Below are 26,080 nucleotides of genomic sequence, written 5' to 3'. Positions count from 1 at the left end.
TGTTCAAGTCCCTGACATAAAAGGGCATAGTATTTGCATGTAACTTAAATTCACGTCATCCTGTATACTTTAAATAATCTCTAGATTACTTATAATACCTAACAATGTAAATACTATACAAATAGTTGTTATACTGTATTTTAAAATTTGGGCCCAGCACGGTGGCTCACGTCTGTAATCCCAGCACTTTAAGAGGACGAGGTGGGTGGATCATTTGAGGCCAGGAGTTTGAGACCAGCCTGGGCAACATAGTGAAACCCCGTTTCTACTAAAAATACAAAAATTAGATGGGTGTGGCAGCATGCACCTGTAGTCCCAGCTACTCAGGAGGCTGAGGCAGAGAACTGCTTGAACCCAGGAGACAGAGGTTGCAGTGAGCCAAGATCGCGCCACTGCACTCTAGCCTGGGCAACAGAGCAAGACTCTGTCTCAAAAAATAAATAAAATTAAATAAACAAAATTTGTATTAGTTTTTATTGTTATATTGTTATTTTCATTTTTTCCCGAGTATTTTCAGTCTGCAGTTGGTTGAATCTGTAGGTTGAACTCATGGTTATGAAGGGACCATACACATACACATTTGTACATATACACGCACACTCTCATATATATATAACCCCCATACTACATATACATATTTATGTCAATGTGTATATATATGTAATACCATACCTGTTAATTGCTACATCATAAAACATAACCATAAAAATCTAGCCATAATAGGTTACATAATTTTCTATGAGGAATACGATTTCAATAATAAAAAGATTATACCTATTTCTTATGTGTGTCAGCAGAAAAGACTTTTAATAATTTTGAGGGATGGCATCAATATTCTTTTTAAAAAGCACTATTGTAAACCACACACATAATTATTTGGTTATTCATTAGGATCCCTTTCTCCGATATATAAAAAATAACTCCTAGAGAAGATTTTTATTATTAAGTAGGTGATACAGTATAAACATGATGAGGGGAACGTATTTGCAACTTACCCAAGCTATGATTAACAGGGGAAAGAGTAGTAGGAGATAGTTCTGCTGGAGAGCCTAAAACAAAAGGATTTAATTTAAAAATAAATGAAGTATTTCCAGAACTTCTGATCAAGTAATCATAAAACTGGTTTTATCTGGTAATAATTATCAACAATAATACAAAGATAATTTAAATACCAAGAATTCAGGATATATAGCGCTTAAATTTAATTTGTGGGGGGTGGGTGGGAGAAAAGGTGGGGGGTTCCTGTATAAAAGGTGCAACAGTTTTGGCTTGCAGCCCACCAGTTCATCTTCCCAAAGATACTTAATGTTGACAGTTCCTTAGGTATCTTTCCAAAATATTCTATGAACCACATAAGCAAATACATTTTTGTTCTGTGTCCTTTCTTTTCATACACAAGTGGTAACCATTTTTGATCTTCTATATTATTCTACCAGATTGTTCACAATGTGTTATTAGTCATATAACATTGGGATCCCATATTGATGGATATTCAGGCTATTTTCAATCTTTTGCTACGAGAACCAACGCTTTAAGATTGCAATAACTAATCTTGACCATTCTGCATGCTTCCAATCACATCTGAAGGATACATTCTTAAAGAAACTGCCAGGTCGAAAGGTTTGTGCACTTGCAATTTTGATAGATTTGGGTAAAATTATCATTCATCAAGGTTGTACCAGTTTACATTCCCAGTCAGAACATAGTAAAGGGATGCCTGTGGTGTTATTGCTTCTAGATGAAAACATGGTCACAAGTACAGTTTTAATTTTGAGTAGCTTTACACATGTTTACATTGTATTTCCTTTCTGTAATAGCCTATTCTTTTTTTTTTCTGTGATGTTGATCATTTTCTTATTGATCATTCGAAAGCTCTTTATATATATTAGGGATACAAGACTTCTTATGGTATGAGTTACAAATATTTAGTCATTGGTCTTATGACTCTTAATCCTAATTTTGATCATGTAGCACTAAAAAAAAAACCGTTCTACATGATTTATCAATCATCTTTGGGTTACTGTCACACTTTGGGATAAAACAGTGATGACGGTGGGTATCTTACTCTTGACTTTCAGAGTAATGTTTCTACCATTTTTCCCATTAAGCATGGCACTGGCTTTGAGGCTGACAGCAATGAAATACTTATTTAGGATTTTTGCATCAATAGTCTCAAGCAATATGAGCCTGAAAATTTACATGAGTGCTATGTTTGTAAGGCTCTGTGGTCAATGTTATTACAAGCTAGCAATTTTATCCTCTGAAAAGGTTTAAACAGTATTATAACAGCATATTCTTCAAAAGTTTGGTAGAATTCTTCTGTGAAATTATTTATAGTTAGTAACTTTCTAAGGTTTACTATGAGACATTATTCTATGAAGGGTGACTTGTTCAGATAGCTCTGTTTTCTGGAGTCAGTTTCGGTAAATTACACTTTCTTAGAAAATGATGTTTTTTCTTTTGGGTAAACAGGCTAAATCTAATCAAGAAAGTAAGGGGGCACAAATATACAAAATAAGAACCACCAGAGACAACAGATGAAAAATCAAGGTGCGACTAGTCTGCTCAATTCCATGCAACTCAATTTTAAAACACATTTGCTGTAAGCGTTGTTAAATAATCTTATTAAAAATATAAAAAATGTTTTATGATCATCATTCTCTACATGTTTAGGGAAAGTTACCTAAAAGAGCATGACCCAAGCTTCAAATGTATACCAAGGGCATAACTGTAGAATAAGATAGGTCAGGCCAGGCACAGTGGCTCACGCCTGTAATCCCAGCACTTTGGGAGACTGAGGTGGGTGGATCACAAGGTCAGGAGTTTGAGACCAGCCTGGCCAACACAGTGAAACCCCATCTCTACTGAAAACACAAAACTTAGTTGGGCGTGGTGGTGCACACCTGTAATCCCAGCTACTCGGAAGGCTAAGGCAGAAGAATCGCTTGAATCCAGGAGGTGGAGGTTGCAGGGAGCTGAGGATATCCTACTGCACTCCAGCCTGGGCAACAGAGCGAGACTCTGTCTCAAGAGAAAAAAAAAAAAACAGTAACATAGGTCAGACTGTCTTACACACCTCCTCCCTACCACACACCATTATAACCATGACATAAAATACCAGGCAATAAAGGTGAAACAGCAGCCCTAGATAAATAAATGAATCAGAAACAGAGAAGAGATGCTTATTTTTTACAAGACAGAACAGTCTTCCACAACATAATTATGCTCCTTTTTTCTCAGTTTGAAAAATCTGTTGGCAAGTCACAACAGGTACAACTAAGAAAGGTCAAAATATATTTGGAACAATAAGCTAAAATTCACTGCTGTTTCCTGAAGCCAATATAAAATAAACAAAGCCACTATTAGAAATGGAGGAAACTGCACAATTATTAATATCTTTTTTTTTTTTTGAGACGGAGTCTCACTCTGTCGCCCAGGCTGGAGTGCAGTGGCCAGATCTCAGCTCACTGCAAGCTCCACCTCCCGGGTTCACGCCATTCTCCGGCCTCAGCCTCCCTAGTAGCTGGGACTACAGGCGCCCGCCACCTCACCTGGCTAGTTTTTTGTATTTCTTAATAGAGACGGGGTTTCACCGTGTTAGCCAGGATGGTCTCGATCTCCTGACCTCGTGATCCGCCCGTCTCGGCCTCCCAAAGTGCTGGGATTACAGGCTTGAGCCACCGCGCCCGGCCTATTAATATCTTTTAACTGTTTACTCCTCTATTAAACACTTAGAAATGACCAGTAGGATCATTTAAATTAACAGGCGTTCAGTCAGATGGGATAAGTTAGAATTACAGATTACAAAAAAGACAAATTTTACAAACTTAAAATAAGCTAGCAATTAATAGAGAGCCTTTAAAAAAAATTTTTTAAAAACCCAGAGGCAAGTAACTAATGATTAGCCTATGAATTATTCATACATAAATGCTGTTACTGAAACCTCGCCGACCACAGGACTTCCACTTAGAAGAAATATAAATATCCTATTTGAGATCCACTGTGAATTAGCAGTGTCTACTTACAGCTAAACCATCCAGAGAAATCCCTGTGCATGTATCTTCGCATACAAATTTACAGATATTTATGGGATACATTTGTCAAACCTTTGACAAATTAACAAATGTCAAATGAAATGTGTTAAACTTTTATAAGTACCAAAATATCCTCTCAAAAATGTTTCACCTCACCAAGAATTTAAAAGCTAGTGTTTCTTCACACTGTGTCACTACATGTTGACATCTGCCAATATGATAGGTTTTAAGGGAGCAATTTTTTAATTTCTTGTTTTTGTTGTAAATAGTGTATTCCTGTTCTTTTAGCCAATTCTATTAACTATCTTTTTCTTCTTGATTTGTAAGTTTTTAAACTTAAAAATCAGTTCTTAGACTTGTCATCTATTTGCAAATACCCAGGATTTTTTTAAAAAAATCTGTTATATCTTTTAAGGTGACATTAAATTGTTTTAATTTTTAAAATATACTATTTTTTTAGAGTAGTTTCAAGATCACGGCAAAACTGAACAGAAGTTTCATACAAAGAGCTCCACATGACCCCTGCCCTGCTTCCCCAAATTCTCTATCAACATCCGCAAACCACAATGGTCCATTTGTTATAATAATGAACCTACACCACATTATTACCAAAAGTCCATAATTTACATTAGGGCTCACTATGTTATACATTTTCTGGGTTTTGACAAACGTATAATGATGTGTATTCATTTACAGTATCAAACAGAGTAGTTTTACTGCCCTGTAAATGCCCTGTGCTCCACCTAGTCCTCTTTCCCTCCCACAAAGCCTCAGTAACCACTTATCTTTCTACTGTCTCCATAGTTCTGCCTTCTCCAGAATGTCATATATAGTAAGTCTTCATTTAACATCTTCCATAGGTTTTTTGGAAACCGACTTAAGCAAGATAACTACAACAAAACCAAATTTCCCCAATCATCAACATTGTAATGAAATGACATTACTTGAGGACCTATTGTACATTACTTGGATGTATCAGTTTATTTATCTAGTCACCTATTAAAGACATCTTGGTTGCTTCCAAGTTTTGGAAATTATAAATAAAGCTACTATGAACATCCATCTGCGGGTTTTTGTGTAGACCTAAGTTTTCAATTCATTTGGGTAAATACCAAGGAGAATCAAGACTGCTAAACCATATGGTAAGAATATGGTTAGTTTTGTAAGAAATCACCAAACTATCTTCCAAAGTGGCTATACCATTTTTCATTCTGACCAGCAATAAATGAGTGTGCCTGTTGCTCCCCATCCTCACCATACCAGCACTGATGAACTCCCTCAGCTTTTGTTTGTCTGAGAAATTTTTTATTTCTCCTTCATTCTTGAAGGACAGCTTTACTGATTATAGTATTCTCGGTTGGCAGGGGTACTTTTTTTTTAAACGAGGTCTCACTCTGTCACCCAGGTTGGAGGGCAGTGGCACAATCTTGGCTTACTATTACAATCTCCACCTCCTAGTCCCAAGCAATTTTCCCACCTCAGCCTCCTGAGTAGCTGGGACCACAGGTGCGTACCAATACATCCAGCTAATTTCAGTTTTGTTTTTTAATTCTTTCAGCACTTTAAATACACCACTCATCTCTCCTGGCCTGCAAACTTTTCTGCTGAAAAATCTGACTGACTAATGAAGACTCCCTTGTTACGTGGCACACTGCTTTTTCTCTTGCTGCTTTTATTCACAATAGCAAAGATACAGAAAACAACCCAAGTGTCCCATCAACAGATGAACGAATAAACAAATGGTGGGTTACACACACAATTGAATGTTATTCTGCCTTAAAAAGGGAGATCCTACCACTTCTGGCACGGATGAATCTGGAAGACACTATGCTAAGGGAAATGAGGTAGACACAGAATAAGAAACATGACATAATCTCATATGTGGGTTTTTTTTTTTTTAAGCCAAATACATAGAAAAATAATAAAATAGTGATTACAGGTTGGGGGAAAACTGGGAGATTATAGGTCAAAGGGTATAAAGTTGCAGATACGTAAGATATGCCCAGAGATTTAATGTACAACCTGAGGACTACAGTTACAATATTGTGTTGTATACTGGAAATTTACTGAGTCGATATTAGGTACTCTTATCACACACATAAAAAGGTAACTATGTGAGATGATGGATTTAGTTGACTACAATAACCACTTCACGACATACACCAAATATCACGTTATATACCTTAAACATACACAATAAAAATGTACGTTTTAAAAAGTCTAATTTACTGAATACAGACCACAAGTGTTCACAAATCTTCCAGAAAACTGGGAATCATCCTGGGTTGCTTCTTCAACCTTATCCCAAATATGATCACTAGTCATATTCTAAGCCTCGGCAATATGTATCAAAAGCACCCATTTATCCCCCATGTCACCTAAAACCAGCTAGAGATACAGTGTAGTAAACAAGAACAGGAACTCTAGAATCTGACATCCTACTGAATTTCTCTGTCATTTTCTAGCTATTTTTTAATAGGTTCGTGACAGCATTTTTTTTTAATTTCTGGTAAAAGTTGAACCTTTTAAAATTTTAATTTTTTGCTAGATGCAATTATATGTAATGCTTAAGTTTTCCTGTTTTGCCTATGCTGTCTAATTTTTTTATGATGAACATCCATTTGTTGTATAATTCGAAATGCTGTATCATAATCTTAGGTGTAGAACACTGTTTAACTTTTATGTGACATAGAATAATGGTAGAAATAAGAGATTAAGCTGCCCTGCCAAAGTGAGACAACATTTTAATTGTCAAATTCAGCTTATGAAATATATAATGCATGAATGACCATTTTCTCATTTCTTGTTTTAAAAAACTTAATCCCCAATGTGATAGCATCTTAGGTTTTATATATTTCCAAATTTTCTATGAGCATAATTCTGTTCATAACGAGAAAAAAGGCTGCTTTTGTTTTTATTAGAAACTCCTACAGAGTTCCCCTTATACTTACTATGTAGAAGATTGGGGAAAATCTTTGCTTCTGAAATAGCAGTAAGAAAATAGTGGATAAACAAACAAACAAAAATCCTATTTTTCTTTAAAGTTATCATATAGATATAGATCCAAGTAAGTCCGTATGAACTAATTTAAAGAGAGGGATGAGCTCCTCCTTGGTTAACAGAATGGTAATCACTTTCACTACTGACAGCAACTGCCAAGTCAGGACACAGGCAAAGGACTGCGCTTGCCAAAGGAGAAGCCAACTAAAATTTCAAAAGGCCATGCACAGATGACGGGAATCTAAGAAGCTGTAAGCACAGAGCTCCTCTTCACCAGTCGGTTCCAATACATGTCTTTAGCTGAGTACATAGTAGCATAGGAAGTCTTGGGCAAGGCTGGAAAGAAATGAGAATATGCAGTCTTGCCATATTCATATCTGAAAGTCCTGATAAGGTAGGGAACTGACCCTCCCTGAAACCTGAGTGATGTGATATTAAAGCACCAAATTATCACCTTTCCAACTCAAATCCTAAGGGCAGGGAAAGAATCAGCTCTTCAACTTAGCAACTGGAGAGAGAAAAGAGTTGGTCTTTCCAAAGACAGTGTATCTATTTTAGCCTCTAATATTATTTTATATACAACACCCACTATCCAATTAAAAAACAAGAGATATTCAAAGATGGAGGGGGGAAGAATGACCCATAATCAAGAGATAAAACAGTCAACAAAAGCAGGCCATGTTACATATTAACTGGACATAAATTATCAAAGACTTTAAAATGGAAATTATATACCTAAAAAATAAATGATCTGAAATGAAAAATTCATTTAATTGGATTAAAAGAAGACCCAAAGTCAGGGTCACATACATATTATCACTTGATTTTCAACGAAGGAGCCAATGTAAATCAATGGAGAAAGGAGAGTCTCTACAAAATAGTGCTAAAACAACTGAAGGAAATGTCCTGTAGTTAAAGGAATAAAAAGCATCAAAAAGGAGCAAAAGTGGTAAATATGTAAGTAAATGTAACACTCCTTTTTATCCCTTCTAATTTTCTTTAAAAATCAACTTGATATCAAAAGCAAAAATAGCCAGGCGCAGTGGCTCACGCCTGTAATCCCAGCACTTTGGGAGGCTGAAGTGGGCGGATCACGATGTCAGGAGATCGAGACCATCCTGGCTAACATGGTGAAACCCCGTCTCTACTAAAAATACAAAAACAAACAAACAAACAAACAAAAACACACAAAAAAATTAGCCAGCCGTGGTGGCAGGCACCTGTAGTCCCGGCTACTCGGGAGGTTGAGGCAGGAGAATGGCACAAACCCAGGAGGTGGAGCTTGCAGTGAGCCAAGATCACACCACTGCATTCCAGTCTGGGCGACAGAGGGAGACTCCGTCTCAAAAAAAAAAAAAAAAAAAGCAAAAATAACACTGTACTTTGGGGTTTATATATTTTCATTAAGTAAAATATATGTCAATAATAGTACAAACAACAGAAGTAGATGAATGAAATTAGAGTGGTGTAAAGTTCTTAAATTTTACGTGACATTGTAAAATATTACAACTTAAGTAACCTTCTAGGTATAACACGATAAGTACAATGTAATCACAAGAATGCCAACTGAGAAAATAATACTAAGTGTTATTGGTAAAAAGCCAAGAGAGTAAACAGAATGAAACAAAAATTATTTGATTAGTCTAAAAGGCAGGAAAACAAACAGATAAACAAAAACCAGAGAGAACAGACAAACAATTGCAAAATGGTAGCCTAAACCCAGTATCAATAATTCCTCTAAATATAAGTGAACTCAATTTTCCAACTAAAAGACAAAAATTGTTAGATTAAATGAAACCAAAAATATGCTGGCCACAAGAAACACACTATAAATATAAAGATTCGGATAGACTGAAACAATTAAAAATATATCATGTAACCGGAGGTAAGAAAGAAGATATGGTGATGTTAATATGAAATGCATTTTATAATTAGGGTAAATTCATTAGGAAGATGTAGTAATTCTAAATGTATTATCTTCTAATTACAGAGGTTAAAGATACATGAAGCAAAAACTGACAGGACTAAAGGCAGAAACAGATGACTCTAAAATCAGAGCTGAAGATTTTAACACCAATCATAACTGACAAAATACGGAGATTTTTTAAAAAATCATAAAGAAATAAGAAGATTTAAACACCATCAACCACCTGGACCTAAATGACATTTGGAACACTATAGTATATACATTCTTTCCAACTATATATGGGACTCTTATCAAGATAAGTTACATATTGTAGCATAAAATAATTTTCATAAATTTCCAAGGACTAAAGTCACACACACTTTATGTTGGACTATAACAGAATTAAATTAAAAATCAATGAAGTATCTAGAAAATCCTCACACTCCTAAGAAAAACCCAAACTTCTAAATAACTCATGAGTCAAGAAGAATTAGAAAATAATTGATAATTAAAAAACAACAAAAAATTTGTAATATAGAGCTAACATAAAGCTTAGAGGGAAAATTATAGCTTTAAATGCTTACATTATAAACAAATCAATGATCTAAATGTATACCACAAGAGGACAGAAAAAGAGCAGATTAAATGAAAAGTAGACAAAAAGATGATAAATACAAACAAAACAGAAAAGAGACAAAGACAAAAATGAACAAGACAAAAAATTGGTCCTTTGAGACTACTGATAAATCCCTTGCAAGACGTTCTAATAAAAAATTAAAAAGTCAAATTACTAACATTATAAATTTTAAAATGGATCTCACATACACAAAAGGAATAACAAACATCAGAAATAACTTTGTATCAATAAATTCTCCAGCCTGGGCAACCTGGTGAAATCCCATCTCTACATAAAACACAAACATTAACCAGGTTCAGTAGCATGCTCCTGTGGTCCCAGCTCCGCAGGAGGCTATAGTGGGGAAGACTGCCTGAGCCTGGGAGGTTGAGGCTGCAGTGAGCCAACCAGGCCACTGCACTCCAGCCTGGGCAACAAAGTGAGATCCTGTCTCAATTAATCAATCCTACAACTTAGATGAAATGAACACATTTCTAACAAAATACAAGTTTATCAAATACATACACAAAATTAAAAATGTAAACAATCCTCAATTTAAAAAACGCTTTCCTACAAGAGATGGTTTCTCTGGTAAAATCTATCAAACTTTTTTCTGAATACAAGGTCTCACTGTTGCCCAGGCTGGAGTGCAGTGGCACAAACGTGGCTCAATGCAACCTCAACCTCCTGGGCTCAAGTGACCCTCCCACCTTAGCCTCTAAAGTAGCTGGGACCACAGGTGAATGCCACTACCCCTGGCTAATTAAAAAAAAAAAAAATTTTTTTTTTGTAGAGATGGCGTCTTGCTTTGTTCCCTAGTTTGGTCTTGACCTCCTGTGCTCAAGCAATTCTCCAGCCCTGGCCTCCTAAAGTGCTAGGATTACAGGCAAGAACCACCATGCCCAGCCCTATCAAAAATTTAAGAAAGAAATAATGCCAACCTTAAAGAAACACCTTCAGAAAACAGGAGAAAGCCCTTTCCTACACATTTTATGATATTAAAACTAACGAACACATAACAAGGGGAAAAACCCTACAGACCAAGCTCTCATAAACATAGATGGAAAAATTCTCAAAAATAAAACAATTGAAATCCATGAAACTATATGATCCTCTTTATAAATGCAGAAAAAACACTGGACAAAATCCAACAGCCATTCATAAAACACACTTAAAACATGAAGAACAAAAAGGAAAAAGAACTTCCTCAATCAGATACAATCTCCAAAATATCCACAATTAACATCATATTTAAAGGGGGAATTACGAAATGTATTCCTCCTATAATCAGAACAATGCAAAAATGTCCATTCTTATAACTTCAACAGTTTACTGTAGGTCTTAGGACAGAAAAAGAAAAAAGCATAAAGACAGGGGAAAAAAAGAAAAACTGTCAGTCGGGCACCGTGGCTCATGCCTGTAATCCCAGCACTTTGAGAGGCCGAGGCGGGTGGATCACCCGAGTTTGGGAGTTCGCGATCAGCCTGACCAACATGGAGAAACCCCATCTCTACTAAAAATACAAAAAATTAGCTGGGTGAGGGCGTGCATGCCTGTAATCCCAGCTACTCAGGAGGATCACTTGAACCTGGGAGGCGGAGGTTACAATGAACCGAGATCGTGCCACTGTACTCCAGCCTGGGCAACAAGAGTGAAACTCCGTCTCAAAAAAAAAAAAAAGAAAAAGAAAAAAGAAAAACTGTCTTTATCAACAGATGACATGGTTGTGTATGCAGAAAACCTCAAGAATCTACAGAATTCTAGAACCAAAAAGTCAATTTAACAAGAATACAGGAGAAAAGATTAATATGCAAAAATCAAGTATTTCCCATATCCTAGGAACAACTGGAAAACAAAATGTAACAAAAATGTGTATAACAGCACTGAAAGTATAAAATACTAAAAAATTTATCTAATGAAAGACATGCTATATACATCTACATAAAAAACTGTTTAACACATGGCAGAGAAAAGGCATTGTTATTAAGACTTTTATCCTGAAGTTGTCAAACCTGACCCCTCATTTTTGACAAAAATCTTACTTTCCTATTTTATAGAGATGATCCTAAACAACAAAGGTCAAGTGCTTCTGTGTCTGGATCTCAAGTCTTCACTTTCCTTCAAATTTTTGTGCAATCCACTATCTTCCTTTTTCTTAATGGTTAACTCCTCCTAACATTTTCTTTAACTACATTCATACAGTGCTTATTACAGGTTAGGAACACATAGATGCCTTATAAATATAAGACCTGTTAATACTCTGTGAGTTAAATGCTATTATTGTCCCTATTTTACAGATTTAAAAACTAGGCTACCTAGCTAGTATATGGAACAGGAACATTTCAAACTCAAGTAGTCAAGCTCAGAGTCTCACTATGCTATTTTGATTATATGCATTTGGTTAAGAAAAGCAGTCTTGTAAGTGGAGTGTATGTGAACACTGTCTAGGAGTACACAAAACTACTAGTTTACAAAAAGAAAAAATTAAAACGTATTTTCTATTTAATCTCATCTTTCAATTTCTAATTTTTGTATATATTTTAAAATGTACATGAAGTGCCTGTATATAACTTACAAATAATTAAATATACATACCAATAGGATACTCTCAAAATCTTAATACTCACTGTATCAGCTTCCTAGGGCTTGCTCTAACAAAATACCACAAACTGGGTGGTTTAAAACAACAGAAATTTATTTTCTCAGAGCTTTGGAAGACCTAAGTCCCAAGTCAAGGTGTCGGCAAAGCCATGCTCTCTCAAAGGCTCAAGGGGAGAATCTGTTCCATGCCTTTCTCTTAAGCTTTTGGGTTTCCCAACTATCCTAGGAATTGCTCAGCTTGCAGGTGCTAACTCCAGTTACCTGCCTCCATCTTCATATGGCACATTCCTCCCTATCTCTTAAAGACACCAGTCATATAGAATTAGGGCCCATCGCACTTCAGTATGACTTCATCTTAAACAATTACCTTTACAAAGATGCTACTTCCAAACAAGGCCATATTCTGAGGCATGGGAGGTCAGGACCTCATTTTATCTTCTGGGACACAGGCAGATTAAAAAACCCTTTAAGTCTCTTTGTATATCTTGGACCAAGCACAGTGTATGTAGAAGATACAAAACTGAATTGTGAGTTATGAAATCCACATCTTACGATCTATTATGTTCTATTTCTCTATATACCTATTAGAATAAATATGTTCATAAAAATCATGACTTGAAAAGGGACTGATTATACAATATTACAGAGGTTAATCAAACTTCTAAATTTCTTACGACGTCCAGCCTGATCTCTAATGTCCACAAGACTATAAAGGAAGAATAAAGTCTTGATCAGAGAAATCTCAATTTAAAAAAAAGAAAAAAGTAACAAGTGCTTGTCCATATAATTACTTATTATGCCTAATTTATCCTCTCGTTGCCCCTTTAAAATTTTTTCAATTCATTTTTTTTCCCAGCAGGTTATGGAAGATGAATTTAATTATGTCCTTCCCTCTGGAAGGTATGAACCAGAGTTAGAGAGGTGGCCAACTTTGTTCTAAATTGGAGCCCTGCATCAGTCAGAATTGTGTTTCCTGTCATGGCCCCGAGAGAGAAACTGATATTGGTTAAGAGGCTGGCAGCCAAACCAACTGTTGGCATCTCATGAATCACATATTCCCATTGTCATACAGTAATTTTAAACGTGTCATTCAGAAAGCCAGTAACATTGCTCCACTGAAACAGAAATATTAGGTTGGGTTCAAAGTTAGCCCCAACACTGCAATTATTTTAGCTGACTGATTCAGTTTGTTCTCCATTTTTGACTTTGATTCATTTATCATACATAACCAATACTCATATTTGTGGTCTCAGTTATATTGTTGAATAGGTGTCTGTGCACTAATTAGAATCCCTGCAGCCTTTTTTTCCTGGCTTCTTTCACTTAACATACTGCTTTCAAGGTCCATCCATGTTGCCACACTTCATGCTGTACTATCATTCCTTTACATGGCTGAATAATTCTACTGCAGAAACATATCTCATGTTATTTATCCATTCATCATTTGATGGACATCTGAGTTGTTTCTAACTTTGAATATTAAGAATAACGCCTGCATAAACGGTCATGTACAAGTTTTTCAGTAGACATGTTTTCAATTCACTTGGGTACATAGCTGGCCACAATATGTTAACTCTATATTTAACTTTTTAAGGAACAGCAAACTTTTCCAAAGTGCTGAACCATTTAACATTCCTACCAGCAATACATGAGGACTCCAATTTCTCCACATCCTCACCAACATTTGTTATTGTCCTTTTTTTGATTATAGCCATCTAGTAGGTGTGAGGTAGCATCTCGTTGTGGCTTATGACATTCAGTATCTTTTCTTATCATTCACTTTTAAATGTCACAGTAACAGCTGTCCATCACAGGCAAAAAAGAATATTACTGCTTCAAGAAGAAAGTTGACATCTAATTTCAGCAAACATATGTGGAAAGTCATATATCATGTGCATTAAGATATTTGCATTAAGATGTATAACATGTCATTTCCAATGTTCATTAGATTATCTACCTTTCTTAGTTATCTGGTACTCGTAAAGACCCAAATGTATGATTAGCTACAGCAGAAACTTCTTTAGCTGGGAGTCTAAAAAATGGATTTAAACAACAGAATTATTGTAACCCCTCCTTCCCCCACCAACGTTAATCCATTTAAAAATTAATTTAGATTATCATAACCAAGAATGCATTAGTGTTGAGATGTGGACAAAGATGATGGTATAATCTATCAGGCTGTAATATTAAGGTGTCCAATAGTTAAGATACAGATAGAGTGAAATGAATCAAACTGGACAATTACAATGACATCAAAGCGATTTCACTGATAATTTATTAGTTCTGCTGAGTTATACATTTTATTACATAAGACATGATTTAAAGCTTTAATTTTTTTCTTCATCACTGTTTGGAGTTGATAGTTAAGTATAAGAAATTAATCTACTATAATTCAAAACCCACTATTAGGTTAAAAAAAGCAGTGAAAAGCTGTTCCTCATCCTTCACCCCCAAATTCCTCTGAAAATCTCTTATTTGAGTAATTATGGTCTTGTATCATGGAGAGATACTTAGTCATAGGGTTAACTAAAACTTTCAACAGAAGCAAATACTTAAAAAGAAATAAAAGCATGTGCATGTTTTCAAATTTTCATTTACTCTAATTAAAAAATAATTATTCTGCAGAGTACCATACGTTAATTTTTCAGGGACAACATGGACCCCTTTGGTAGTTCAGGTATGTTAAATCAAGATAGAAGATCATCTTTTTTGGTATGTTTCTCAACTTCTCTAAGAGTAACATCTTTTTTGAGTTTTAAACAAAACAAGAAATGTATATCTAATAACTGAGGAATTTTCAAAGACTTTTTTTTTACCTGTGTCCATACTTTGATTCAACTGTTGGTCACTTGTTTCTCCATCTTCACTGATGTATCCAGGAGGTGGCGTTTCTACAAAAGTGTAAAATAAATCAAGCACAGCTGCAACATAATCTCACTACCTTTTCTCCCAGCTACCAATGAATCACTCCAAATAACAAATAATAACATTATATAACATTATTACAGAAAGTAATATTGCATACTGAAGGTGTATAATTCAGGATCTTGTCCAAATTTTGCAGTGAATCCTCAACATCTACTTTTAATAAAATCCTACTCTCTGGACATATACATTATTTACATATCTCGCTCATTCCTGTATGTACATATTCTGTGACAAGAGCCAAAAATGTAACTTCAAAAATGCCCCAGATCTGAATCAGTAGGCTGCAAAACCACTAATAACTACAATTTTTTGTTGTTGTTGTTTAATCTAATGAACATCGTTATTTTATGAGTACTTAGAAAATAAAAAAAAACATACAAGATTTTGGATTATAAAAGTATTAAATAATACAGCTTACAACTTATACTAAGTTCTATAGGGTAAAATATGGTAGTATGGTTCCAGATTGGTCCAGACTGAATTCTACCTAAAAAGTATATTTCTCCAAGGATTCCTAACTGGTAACGTCTAAGTGTTTGAAGCAAAAAATTCAATTCAAATATAGACTACTGTATAAAGAGGTAAAATGCTCCCCGAAAATAAACTTTAGGATTCTAACATTTTATTTCCACCATGTTGTCTGAATAAAACATTTATATTCAGAAAGGCATCTGAATAGCTGAAAACACTGCATGTAAAATAAAAACATGTATACAATTACATCAACTGTAATTCCAAGGAGGAAAAATAAGTTCAAAAGAGTTTCCTCAGTTCAACATTTACACTGCTGAACACTTCTGAGCAATTCAAGATAACACAGACACATATCCAAACAGAATTTTAAAATTATCAAAAGACAGAGGCCAGGCACGATGGTTCACACCTGTAATCCCAGCACTTTGGGAGGCCGAAGCAGGCGGATCACCTGAGGTCGGGAGTTCGAGACCAGCCTGACCAACATGGAGAAACCTGTCTCTACTAAAAAAAAAAAAAAAAAAAAAAGGAAAATACACAATTAGCCAGGTGTGGTGGCGCATGCCTGTAATCCCAGTTACTAGGGAGGCTGATGCAGGAGAATCATTGAACCCAGGAGGTGGAGGTTGTGTTGAGCTGAGATCACACCACTGTACTCTGGCCTGGGCAAGGAGCGAAACTCCATCTCAAAAAACAAAAAACAAAAAACAAAAAACAAAAGGAGAGAGGGAAGATACAGGTTAAGGGTCTCCTTCAATAACCTTTTACAATATCTATTCAATAAGCTAACCACAAACTTTAAGCATCAAACTTTTCATTTAAGAGTCAGTACCCCAAAATTTTTAATACAAAAATTCTTTTTTTTTTTTTTTTTTGAGACGGAGTCTCGCTCTGTCGCCCAGGCTGGAGTGCAGTGGCCGGATCTCAGCTCACTGCAAGCTCCGCCTCCCGGGTTCACGCCATTCTCCTGCCTCAGCCTCCCGAGTAGCTGGGACTGCAGGCGCCCGCCACCGCGCCCGGCTAGTTTTTTGTATTTTTTAGTAGAGACAGGGTTTCACCGTGTTAGCCAGGATGGTCTCGATCTCCTGACCTCGTGATCCGCCCGTCTCGGCCTCCCAAAGTGCTGGGATTACAGGCTTGAGCCACCGCGCCCGGCCTTACAAAAATTCTAAGAATAAACTAGCTTCATATATGCAAACAATAAAGAACATAAAAATAAGTGTATATATCATTACGTATATTTTAAAAGTTAAAGCTAATAAAGTTAAATGGTGCTAAGCTTTTTGAGTTTAACCAGTATCTCAAAGATCTAATCAGAAAGAAATGCTGAACCTTAAAATACGTTATCTTACTGCACTTTTTCCATTGTAATAAATAATAAAGCTATTAGCATTTTTGAGAAAACATTAAAATGTATTTTAAGTGGAATAAAACATGAATCCTTTGGTTTTGCTGTTGCTTGAAACTGGATAAAGCCCCACTGTCCAGAAAAGCAAATGGGTATAATCCACTTCTGATTTTCTACTTTATAAAATACTCAAATCTAAATAATTAAAAGAATAAAAAAGAAAGGAAAAATGAGCCCAAACATCTTCACAAGTGAAAGCCACTAAACATTTTGGTGAATATCCTTCCAAATAATTACTGGATATGCGTGCTGTAAGACTGCATGCTTATACCTAAGGTTAGTACTGTTGGCTGAAAAACGGTAATCTCCACACTAACGACTTAAAATGCCTCCCTTTTCCCACACCAACGTTCACTAAACTCCACTCCCTTTCCTACCTGGCAACTGCCCTGTTTCATAGTCCCACGTTTTCCCTCATCCTAGTATATCATACTACACCCCACCTTCTCCTTGTCTTAACTTCAGTAAGTTAGTATTTCCTAGCAACCCAAAAAGCAGCTTTAAATCCTCTTCTGGAATAAAACAGTAATCAAACTAAAACAATCAAAAACCACTTCCCATCTGTAAAACCAGCTATTAAAAAAAACAACTTATCTTTCTTAGTTATCTTTTCTTATCTTTCTTTTTTTCTTCCTTACATTTTAAAAATTTTCTTCAATGCGGCCGGGCGCGGTGGCTCAAGCCTGTAATCCCAGCACTTTGGGAGGCCGAGACGGGCGGATCACGAGGTCAGGAGATCAAGACCATCCTGGCTAACACAGTGAAACCCCGTCTCTACTAAAAAAATACAAAAATCGAGCCGGGTGAGGTGGTGGGCGCCTGTAGTCCCAGCTACTCAGGAGGCTGAGGCAGGAGAATGGCATGAACCCGGGAGGCAGAGCTTGCAGTGAGCTGAGATCCGGCCACTGCACTCCAGCCTGGGCGACAGAGCGAGACTCCATCTCAAAAAAATAAACAAAATGAAAAGAAAAAAAAATTATCTTCAATGTATAAGCATTATTTCCATGATGGATACATGGAAGAAATAATTGTTTAAATGTATTAAAACTGTATTTTAAAAATTTTGTAAATGCTCTTAAGTTCCTTACATATTTTTAGTGTATAAAATAAGAGTGGAATAGAAGAATATTACAAAAGGAAGCAAGAAATCAAGACACGATAGCTTAATCTAATCCTCATCCTAACATCATGCTGTTTCTGCTAGGGAGAAAAATCAATCAAACAAAACAAAAAGGAAAACATACAAGAAAAGTAACAAAATATTAGTCGTTCTCCAAAAAAAAAAAAAAAAAACCATAAAAAACGAAAAGGCCAGATATCGTATCGTGGAGTATTACTGGATCACACAATACATCAGAACAAAATTTGAGAACCATGTAGCTGAATTCATTTTCCATCAGGAATCACTAAGATGCAGACAAAACATAATGAAAAGAGGTTTTCTGATGTTCAGTATAATATGTAAGTGCTGCTACGTCTATAAAACTAAGTATTATATTTCTTATAGAAATGTTACATTTCTGTTAAATATTACCAAGTTACCTAAGAAAAAGTGATCACTGGGTGGATTTTCAGTTACATGTGTTTCAGGGGTACTTTTTTCCTACATCATTTGTTTTGCTTACATTCTGCATCTCGCTTAGCTTCAACAACTAAGATAAACTTACTAAGATCTTTTCTTTTCTGCTTCTCACAGTACTTTGATTAAAGTCACTGCAAAAGACAATGAAATATAAAGTAGAACTCTTCTCCAAACAAAACTGTTTAATGTACTAGGCTTATACATTTCACAAAATAATCACCCAACAAATCCGATTTTTCTATTAAAAACTCAAAAGCGTTTTAAAAAAAGTGAAACCACAATTTACTAATACTTCAATGCTTATGAACAACATTTGTATCTATCCAAGTTTTAGAAGATTCAGAAGTCAAAAATACCTGGAATATAATTACTCTGTGGCTCAATTCCTGCTGGGAAGTTAGTGTTTTCTGGAATGGAGTGAGTATAGTCATCCAGAGGCGGAAGTTCTGTTAGGATCTCAGTGTGTCGGGGCACTAATACTGGAGGCAAAACTGAAAAAGTTCAAGAAAGCCTAGTTATGGCAAAGAGCAAAGGGGAGTGGGGGAACCTTTTTTAAAGTTTCAACAACAAGAAGAGAAGTTGCTTAATTTTTAAAGTTAGGGTCTGACAAATCTGATTACGGCTTTAACTTATGTAGTCTATTATCCGAATTTCCAAGTTCTAATTTATCTCAAACTTTTGGAAACAATGTGATCCTGGTAATATATTACCATAAAAGTTCATAAATCCCCATTGGAAAAGTTAACATTGTCTTTATCTGTACAATCAGATATAGAAAAATTTCCAAAAATACAGCTACTGCTATATTTTTTAATAGTTTCAGGTAGACAGCTAACTAAATGAAGTCTTATTACAAGCTTTACTAAACAGCGTATATACAAATGATGTCATTGAAGTACTTCTAAAAGCACTCCAAGTGCAAAATGCTTGAAAATAAGTTACTGCAGCAGGGACATGTAGAAGCACATCAGCACAGCTCCAAGCAGACTGCCAATCTACAGGATTTCCTGGATATGCACTTTCATGCCAAATCACATGCTACTCCAAGAAACAGACACATCTTTCCAAGATACGTTTTCCCATTAAAAATTTTAAAAAATAAAAAAAATTTAATTACCACCAAATAATATGCACAATTTAAGGTAATTTATTAGAATTTACACTAAAATTTTCCTGGGTCACAAGATTACTTAAATATACTTAAGTTCAGGCATTTAACTCAAAACCAAGAAAAAAACTTGCATTGTTCCTACCTGGTGTCTCAACTCTCTGATAGTGGTAAGGGTTTACACATACTTCATCCTTTTTAAGATTAAAAGCATATTCGCAGTTTTCAATTGCCTTGAGTTCATGATGACTGTGAAGATCAGGCCAGCGCCATAATCGGCAATATATAACATGTGGCAATCCTTTTCGATGGGATACCTGGAGACGACCATCAAGAGACCTATCGGGAAGCAAGGGGAAAACAAAGGAGGGAACTTTAAAAAAAAAAAAGTGTAGTCGAATGGGCTAAATTAGTACAGCAAAAGCATAAAGAAAAGAATGACAGCCATTTAGTTAGTTTTAGTGAGAATCAAGAAGAAAAATGTACTATTTAATGGATCTGATAAAAGTATGCAGCAGCACTAGCAGATGTTTCTCATAAATACGTCACATAAATGACTCAAATGCCAATGAAAGGCTAACTACTTGGGAAAAACTGATTTTTTTAAAAAATAGAGTTTATGCAGTTACACTTGAAAAACTTCATTAACTTCTATGTTTAGAAAATCAAACTCATTTTGGAGATGCTTCTAAGGGTATTAATTCTGGAGGTGACTGAATAGTCAAAAAAGGAACTAGTGTGAAGAATGATAAATACCAACAATGATGTGATAGTAACTTCCTCAGACTACTACAACTCATTACCCAGTTGTGACTGTTTTGAGAACTGAGGTATATATATGTAGTTCACAAATAAATGTGGATGGTGATGAGTATGATGAGATGAAATGAACAAATACCATATACGCAAAAAAGAGAATGAAGTGATTTTAAAAAGTAACATAAAAATGAGTTAACCTACTGTTATTGTAATAAAAGGGGTTCATTAAATATGTATTTATTAGTATAAAGATGAGATTTTGGTAACAAGAAATTTAGCAAAACTGATCATGTATCTACTTAAAAATTAGGCCAACAACAGATTATAATCTGATCTCAAGCTAAAATATATATATCTAGTTATCAAAATTCTTATTCTTTAGGGGATACAGCAATTTAAAGAAGATTCAAACTAGAATTGCATTGATTAAAACATCAGCTGAAACATTTAATATATTTTTTATACTGGCAAGCAGATATTTTAAATGCTATGCCTTATTTTACATTAAGGAAACATCCTAGGCAAAATTACACTAAGCAACCCCATATAGGTCTTTCAAAATATACCCCCCTCCCACAAGATCTCTAGGATTCAACAGAGGGCAGAATATTCACCTGGTTTGTTCAGAGAAGCTGTAAAGGCCTGTTGTATCCCACTGATCTATCGTATTTGGTGTACTCAGTCCCCAAATTTCAGAGCAAGTGCTGTGCATAAATTGAAAAACAAAAAATTGATGTGAACATGGAAGCATGGTTATTCAAAATACCATGATGTAAAACATGGAGAATGTACAGAATACTTCCTTCACCCAGAAAATATACAATTGCTTCACTTTTTCACAGGCATGTAGTGCTGGTTACTATATTTTCTATATGAAGGAAGCCAATAAAATGGAACATGTGACTCCAGATAAGTCATGATTATGTTTCTAAAATGTGAACACCAATGCCCTCTAGCTCAATGAATCATACCTATAATGCCCTTACCACTTTCCTCTATTCAAAAGATCTAAAACCTCTGCCATCAGCTTTACTAAGAGTGCTTCATTTTATAATCCAATTTTTTAAAAAAAATATCTAAAAACAGATGTCATCTGATTTTAATATAGAAAAAAATCCCTATAAAAATAGACATACATCCACAGTTAAGATTTTCGGGTTATTTGGTCATGATACTTTTAAGTTTTACTGAAAATTATGTTGCTCTCTTATCTCTAGAATAAACAAAGAAATAGACTTTGAAGTCATTCTAATTTAGTATACCACCTTAAAATTTTTCTCCCACATTTCTCTCCAGAATATGGACAGCTCAGAGTTAATTCTCCCTTTTTCCCTACCTCTACTTCATTTCAAAGTAACTTCTGGTCAGTGGGAAAAGGGAAAGAGAATTTAAAAGGAAGTTCTGGAATGGAACTTTGACAGCCAGTGTCTCAAGTACTAAGTTGTACTTTTCTGAAAAGTCCATTTCTCACATATTACAAAATCATCAAAACCTCAATGCGGAGAAAGGAGTATTTCAAAACATCTTTTGAAGATAAACCAAGCAATTGATTAAATTTCAAATTTACACATTGTTAGTGAGCTTAACTGGATCAACAGTTCAAAGGGCAATGGTGAGAACTGCTGGCTTCCTGTGGCCAGGCAACAGAACCACCTGGTATCCTTGGCTTTAGTGCTACAGGTGCTGTCACATAGATATCACGCTGCAGGAACACGTCATGCCCTGCTTTGGGGGCTACAGTGACTGGACAGTTCACAATAAAACCTGTTCAGAAATTTTCCACCACCTCATTAAAGTATTTTACAGATTCTCTTGCTTTTTCAGGCTGCAAAATTTACCAGACTATAAGAGTCAGAAAAAGCCAGGTAAATTAAGGCTTAGACCTTTTCCTTTTTTCTAATGATATACTGATTTAAAAACCATGACATTAATGGTTTATTTAAAAGATATTTGTCAAATATCTATTGGAAACATATAGCACAATGTAGTTTAAATCACAATAGAATCACCTAAATTCTACAGACTTGCAAGTCTCAGTTTATGAAAGAAATGGTATACAGCAGACTCTTCTTTGAAAATAATTAACAAAAGTGTAGTGCAAGAGGCTATTCTGCTCTGCTATCAGAACATTTCACTCCAGTTATTCTGGGACTGACATGAGAACCAGAATCTAAGATAGAGCATGAAGTTTAATTTGTACTTTATTTAATCCTTGAAAGGAATCAGAGAAGAATAAACAGTAATTGTTAAGAACTTGCAATCAATCTAGAGGCAGACAGATCTAGACCCCAACCCTAATTCGGTCACTTTCCAACTGCTGCCATAGGATATATTTAAGCCTCAGTTCCATCATTATCATGCCTAACAAAAAAAAGGTTTATTTTAAAATATCAAATTTGCTTCTAGCTAGTAAAATCATTACCTGTTTACATAATAAAAAATATTTTTTAAAATAAACCAATTTATAATAAAACATAAAGCCCTCTGTATCCAAGGGTTCCACATCCTTGGATTCAACCAACTGCAGATCAAAAAGTAACAAAAATAAATTTTAAAAACTAAAAAAAAATACAATTGAAAAATACAAAATTTAAAAACTATATGGTACAACAACTATTTATACAGCATTTATATTGTATTACATATTATGCATAATATAGAGATGACTTAAAGCAGGAGTCTCAGAGGCCACAGACTGATACCGGTTCACGGCCTGTTAGGAACCAGGATGCACAGCAGGAAGTGAGCAGCAAGGGACAGACCGTTACCACCTGAGCTCTGCCTCCTGGAAGATCAGCAGTGGCATTAGATTCTCATAGGAGTGAGAACCCTATTGTGAAATGCACATGCAAGGGCTTTAGGTTGGGCACTCCTTAAGAGAATCTAACTAATGCCTGCTGATCTGAGATGGAATGGCTTTATCCCAAAACCACTGCCACTCCGCCACAGTTCGTGGAAAAATTGTCTTTCATGAATCTGGCTTCTGGTGCCAAAACAGTTGGGAACAGCTGATTTAAAGTATGAGAAAATATGTGTAGGTTATACGCAAATACAATGCCATTTTATTTTTAAAATAAGGCTTACTGCAGCCTTGACCTCCCAGCCTCAAGTAGTTCTCCCGCCTCAGCCTCCTGAGTAGCTGGGACTTAGGCGTGTGTCACCACAGTTGGCTAATTTTAACACTTTTTGTAGAGACAAAGTCTCACTGTGATACCAGGGATGGTCTTGAAGTCCTGGACTCAAGTGATCCTTCCACCTCAGCCTCTCAAAGTGTGGGATTACAGAAGTGAGTCAACATGCCCAGCCTTACAATGCTATTTTTATATCAGAGACTTGAGCATCCACTAATTCTGGTATGAGTGAAAAATCCTAGAACCAATCCCCCTTAGATAGTGAGAGTTGTATAAAGCAGCATCTAGATAAATGTAATTATAACTGTGTCAAACTATACAAAGAAACATTTTAAACATAACTAAAGAACACAAAAGTGCACTGAGGAAAAAGAAAAACATATGACCCTACACAGGAAGATACCATCATAGAGGTATTAATTCTACCAAATTTATATATTTGATGCAATCTCAATAAAAATAAATGCTTTAAAAATCCAGGTATTAGTCCAAATACTATAATAAGCCAAAATAAATAAGTATGACCAGAAAAATTCTAACAAAGAAAAGACTTGTCCTACCAGATTCTGAAGCACATTACAAATTCTCAATAATTAAAACAGTATGCAATTAGTAAAAGAATACACAAAACAGAATGGAGGTTCTACTTCCAGTAATGGCAGAGCAGCCTCAATTAGGCTAACTTTCCTTCAGATAACAATGATAAACTCTGAACAAAATATAATAATCAACTATTTGAAAACAGTGGAGACAGATCAAAAACAGACAAAAGCTGTAGAGAGGTCCACCCGTTAAAGCTGCAAACTGTACTGGATGAGAGCTGCATTTCTGTGGCTGTGTACCCAAGGGCACTCCCCAGTCACAGCTAGGCAGGGCAACTAGAATTCAAACAGAACACTGCAGGGGGTTTGTTTTTAGAAAACTGCAGTTTTACTGACCTAGAATCAGAGGACACATTTGGGGCTGCCAGAGAGTTTGAAAAAAGAAGGAAGATACCCTGTAAAGAAAGAGGCACAAGGGAAAAACATCAAAATGTGACTGTGAACTCTGCCCAAACTCAACTTTGCTCAAAGATACTTTTTAAAAGCTAAGTATATAGAGATACAGCATATTCACAGATGAGTCAATATTAAGATGTCCATCTGCCCTCATTCCCTAATGAATTGTTGCCGATTTGTTTTATATCTATTACAGTCACCATTTCAGCAAAAATATTTTTGTAGCAACTGACAAGCTGATCTAAAATGCGTATGGAAATACTAAGGATCCTGAGTAGCAAAACAATCTTGAAAAAGAATTACTGACCCATGGATGAATCTTGGGAATATAGTGATCAAAAGAAGCTGAACAGTAAAGTATCTACACTGAATGATTCCACTTACATGAAGTTCTAGAAGTGGCAAAACAAATTCAAAGTGAAAAATTTCAAACAGTGGTTGTTTCCAGAAGAACCACTAGGAAAGAGTATGAAAGAACTTTCTGGATGATTGAAACGTTCTGTATCTTAAAACACTGGTATATGCATTTGCTGAATCTAAGTAAATCGAATATATGATTTGTGCACTTCACCATGTGAAAATTTTACCTGAAAAAAGGAAAAACACAGAAGAACACAAAGAAAAGTAAAAACCAAAACAGAAAAAGTCCCAACAAAATATTCGTAGGACAATTTAGCATATGATGAAGGCACCCTATGAATTGATATGGAAAGGTCTAAAACATGCTACTTCCTGTATTAAAAAAGGACAGGTAAAAAGATCTGTAATTACTCGCTAATATATGCATAAAGACACACATACATCATGAACAGTAGTTACGTGAGGTGCAGACAGAGTGGGGAGAGGTTCCAATGTATGTTTGTGTATATGCATGCTTGTAGGTGTATACATACATAAACATACGTATTTTTGAGCCATGTGAATGTACTGCCTTTCACCAAAATTGTAAAAATAAAACAAGAAAATATTGCCAGAGAATTAAATGCAAATCAACATCTTCTCGACACTTCTATAAAAAGATACGGTTCTAAAACATCAGAGGCACATTACTTCCTATACTGCATCATCTAAAGCACAGTTTGGGCATTATAACAACAGACAAATAGTAACATGCCAGCCTGAGCCCTGATCATTCTTTTCTCACACAATGTCCTTTCCGTCTCATATGAACCTTTGGTACCAATTTTCTTCCATGTGCATTTATGTTAACTGCCCCTTCCTAGCCACCTTTTAACTTTACTACTAATTCTTTAATATGTCTAGCAAACCAGGTCAATTTTTAAGATGCCTTTTGGTAGGTTTTAATCAGGCAGTTTTAATCACCCACTCTTCCTTAAAGATTCTGTCTAACCACAATGTATTTCCCCGCAACACCCTGAGCTCTCAAAGGCCTTTGTGTACCAAACCCAGCAAACAACATATTTGATGGCCCAACTGGTATTTTCATAGTACAAAAAGTGGATTATAATATTCCTAGTCACATTAAATTATAACATTCTAAATAACACTGGGGAAAAACTGTATCTCCCAGGTTT

General features: G+C 35.4%; 1 protein-coding gene across 3 annotated transcripts in view; it reads right to left on the bottom strand.

The window, feature by feature from the left end:
• SMAD2 (SMAD family member 2) overlaps positions 1 to 26,080 on the bottom strand; it is a 93,652-nt gene that overhangs the window by 11,122 nt on the left and 56,450 nt on the right. For all 3 annotated transcript variants that reach the window (XM_025365119.1, XM_025365120.1, XM_025365121.1), the window contains 5 exons: positions 21,031 to 21,120; positions 19,803 to 19,996; positions 18,906 to 19,040; positions 14,974 to 15,048; positions 996 to 1,049 (listed from right to left, as the gene is read on the bottom strand). In XM_025365119.1, coding sequence (XP_025220904.1) covers positions 996 to 1,049; positions 14,974 to 15,048; positions 18,906 to 19,040; positions 19,803 to 19,996; positions 21,031 to 21,120 — 548 coding nt within the window. The remainder of the gene's footprint in view (positions 1 to 995; positions 1,050 to 14,973; positions 15,049 to 18,905; positions 19,041 to 19,802; positions 19,997 to 21,030; positions 21,121 to 26,080) is intronic.

This window comes from Theropithecus gelada, chromosome 18 (genome assembly GCF_003255815.1).
Source record: "Theropithecus gelada isolate Dixy chromosome 18, Tgel_1.0, whole genome shotgun sequence".
Lineage (NCBI taxonomy): Eukaryota > Metazoa > Chordata > Mammalia > Primates > Cercopithecidae > Theropithecus > Theropithecus gelada.
Note: the sequence above shows the minus strand (reverse complement) of the source record. Positions and strands in the feature narration are given on the sequence as shown.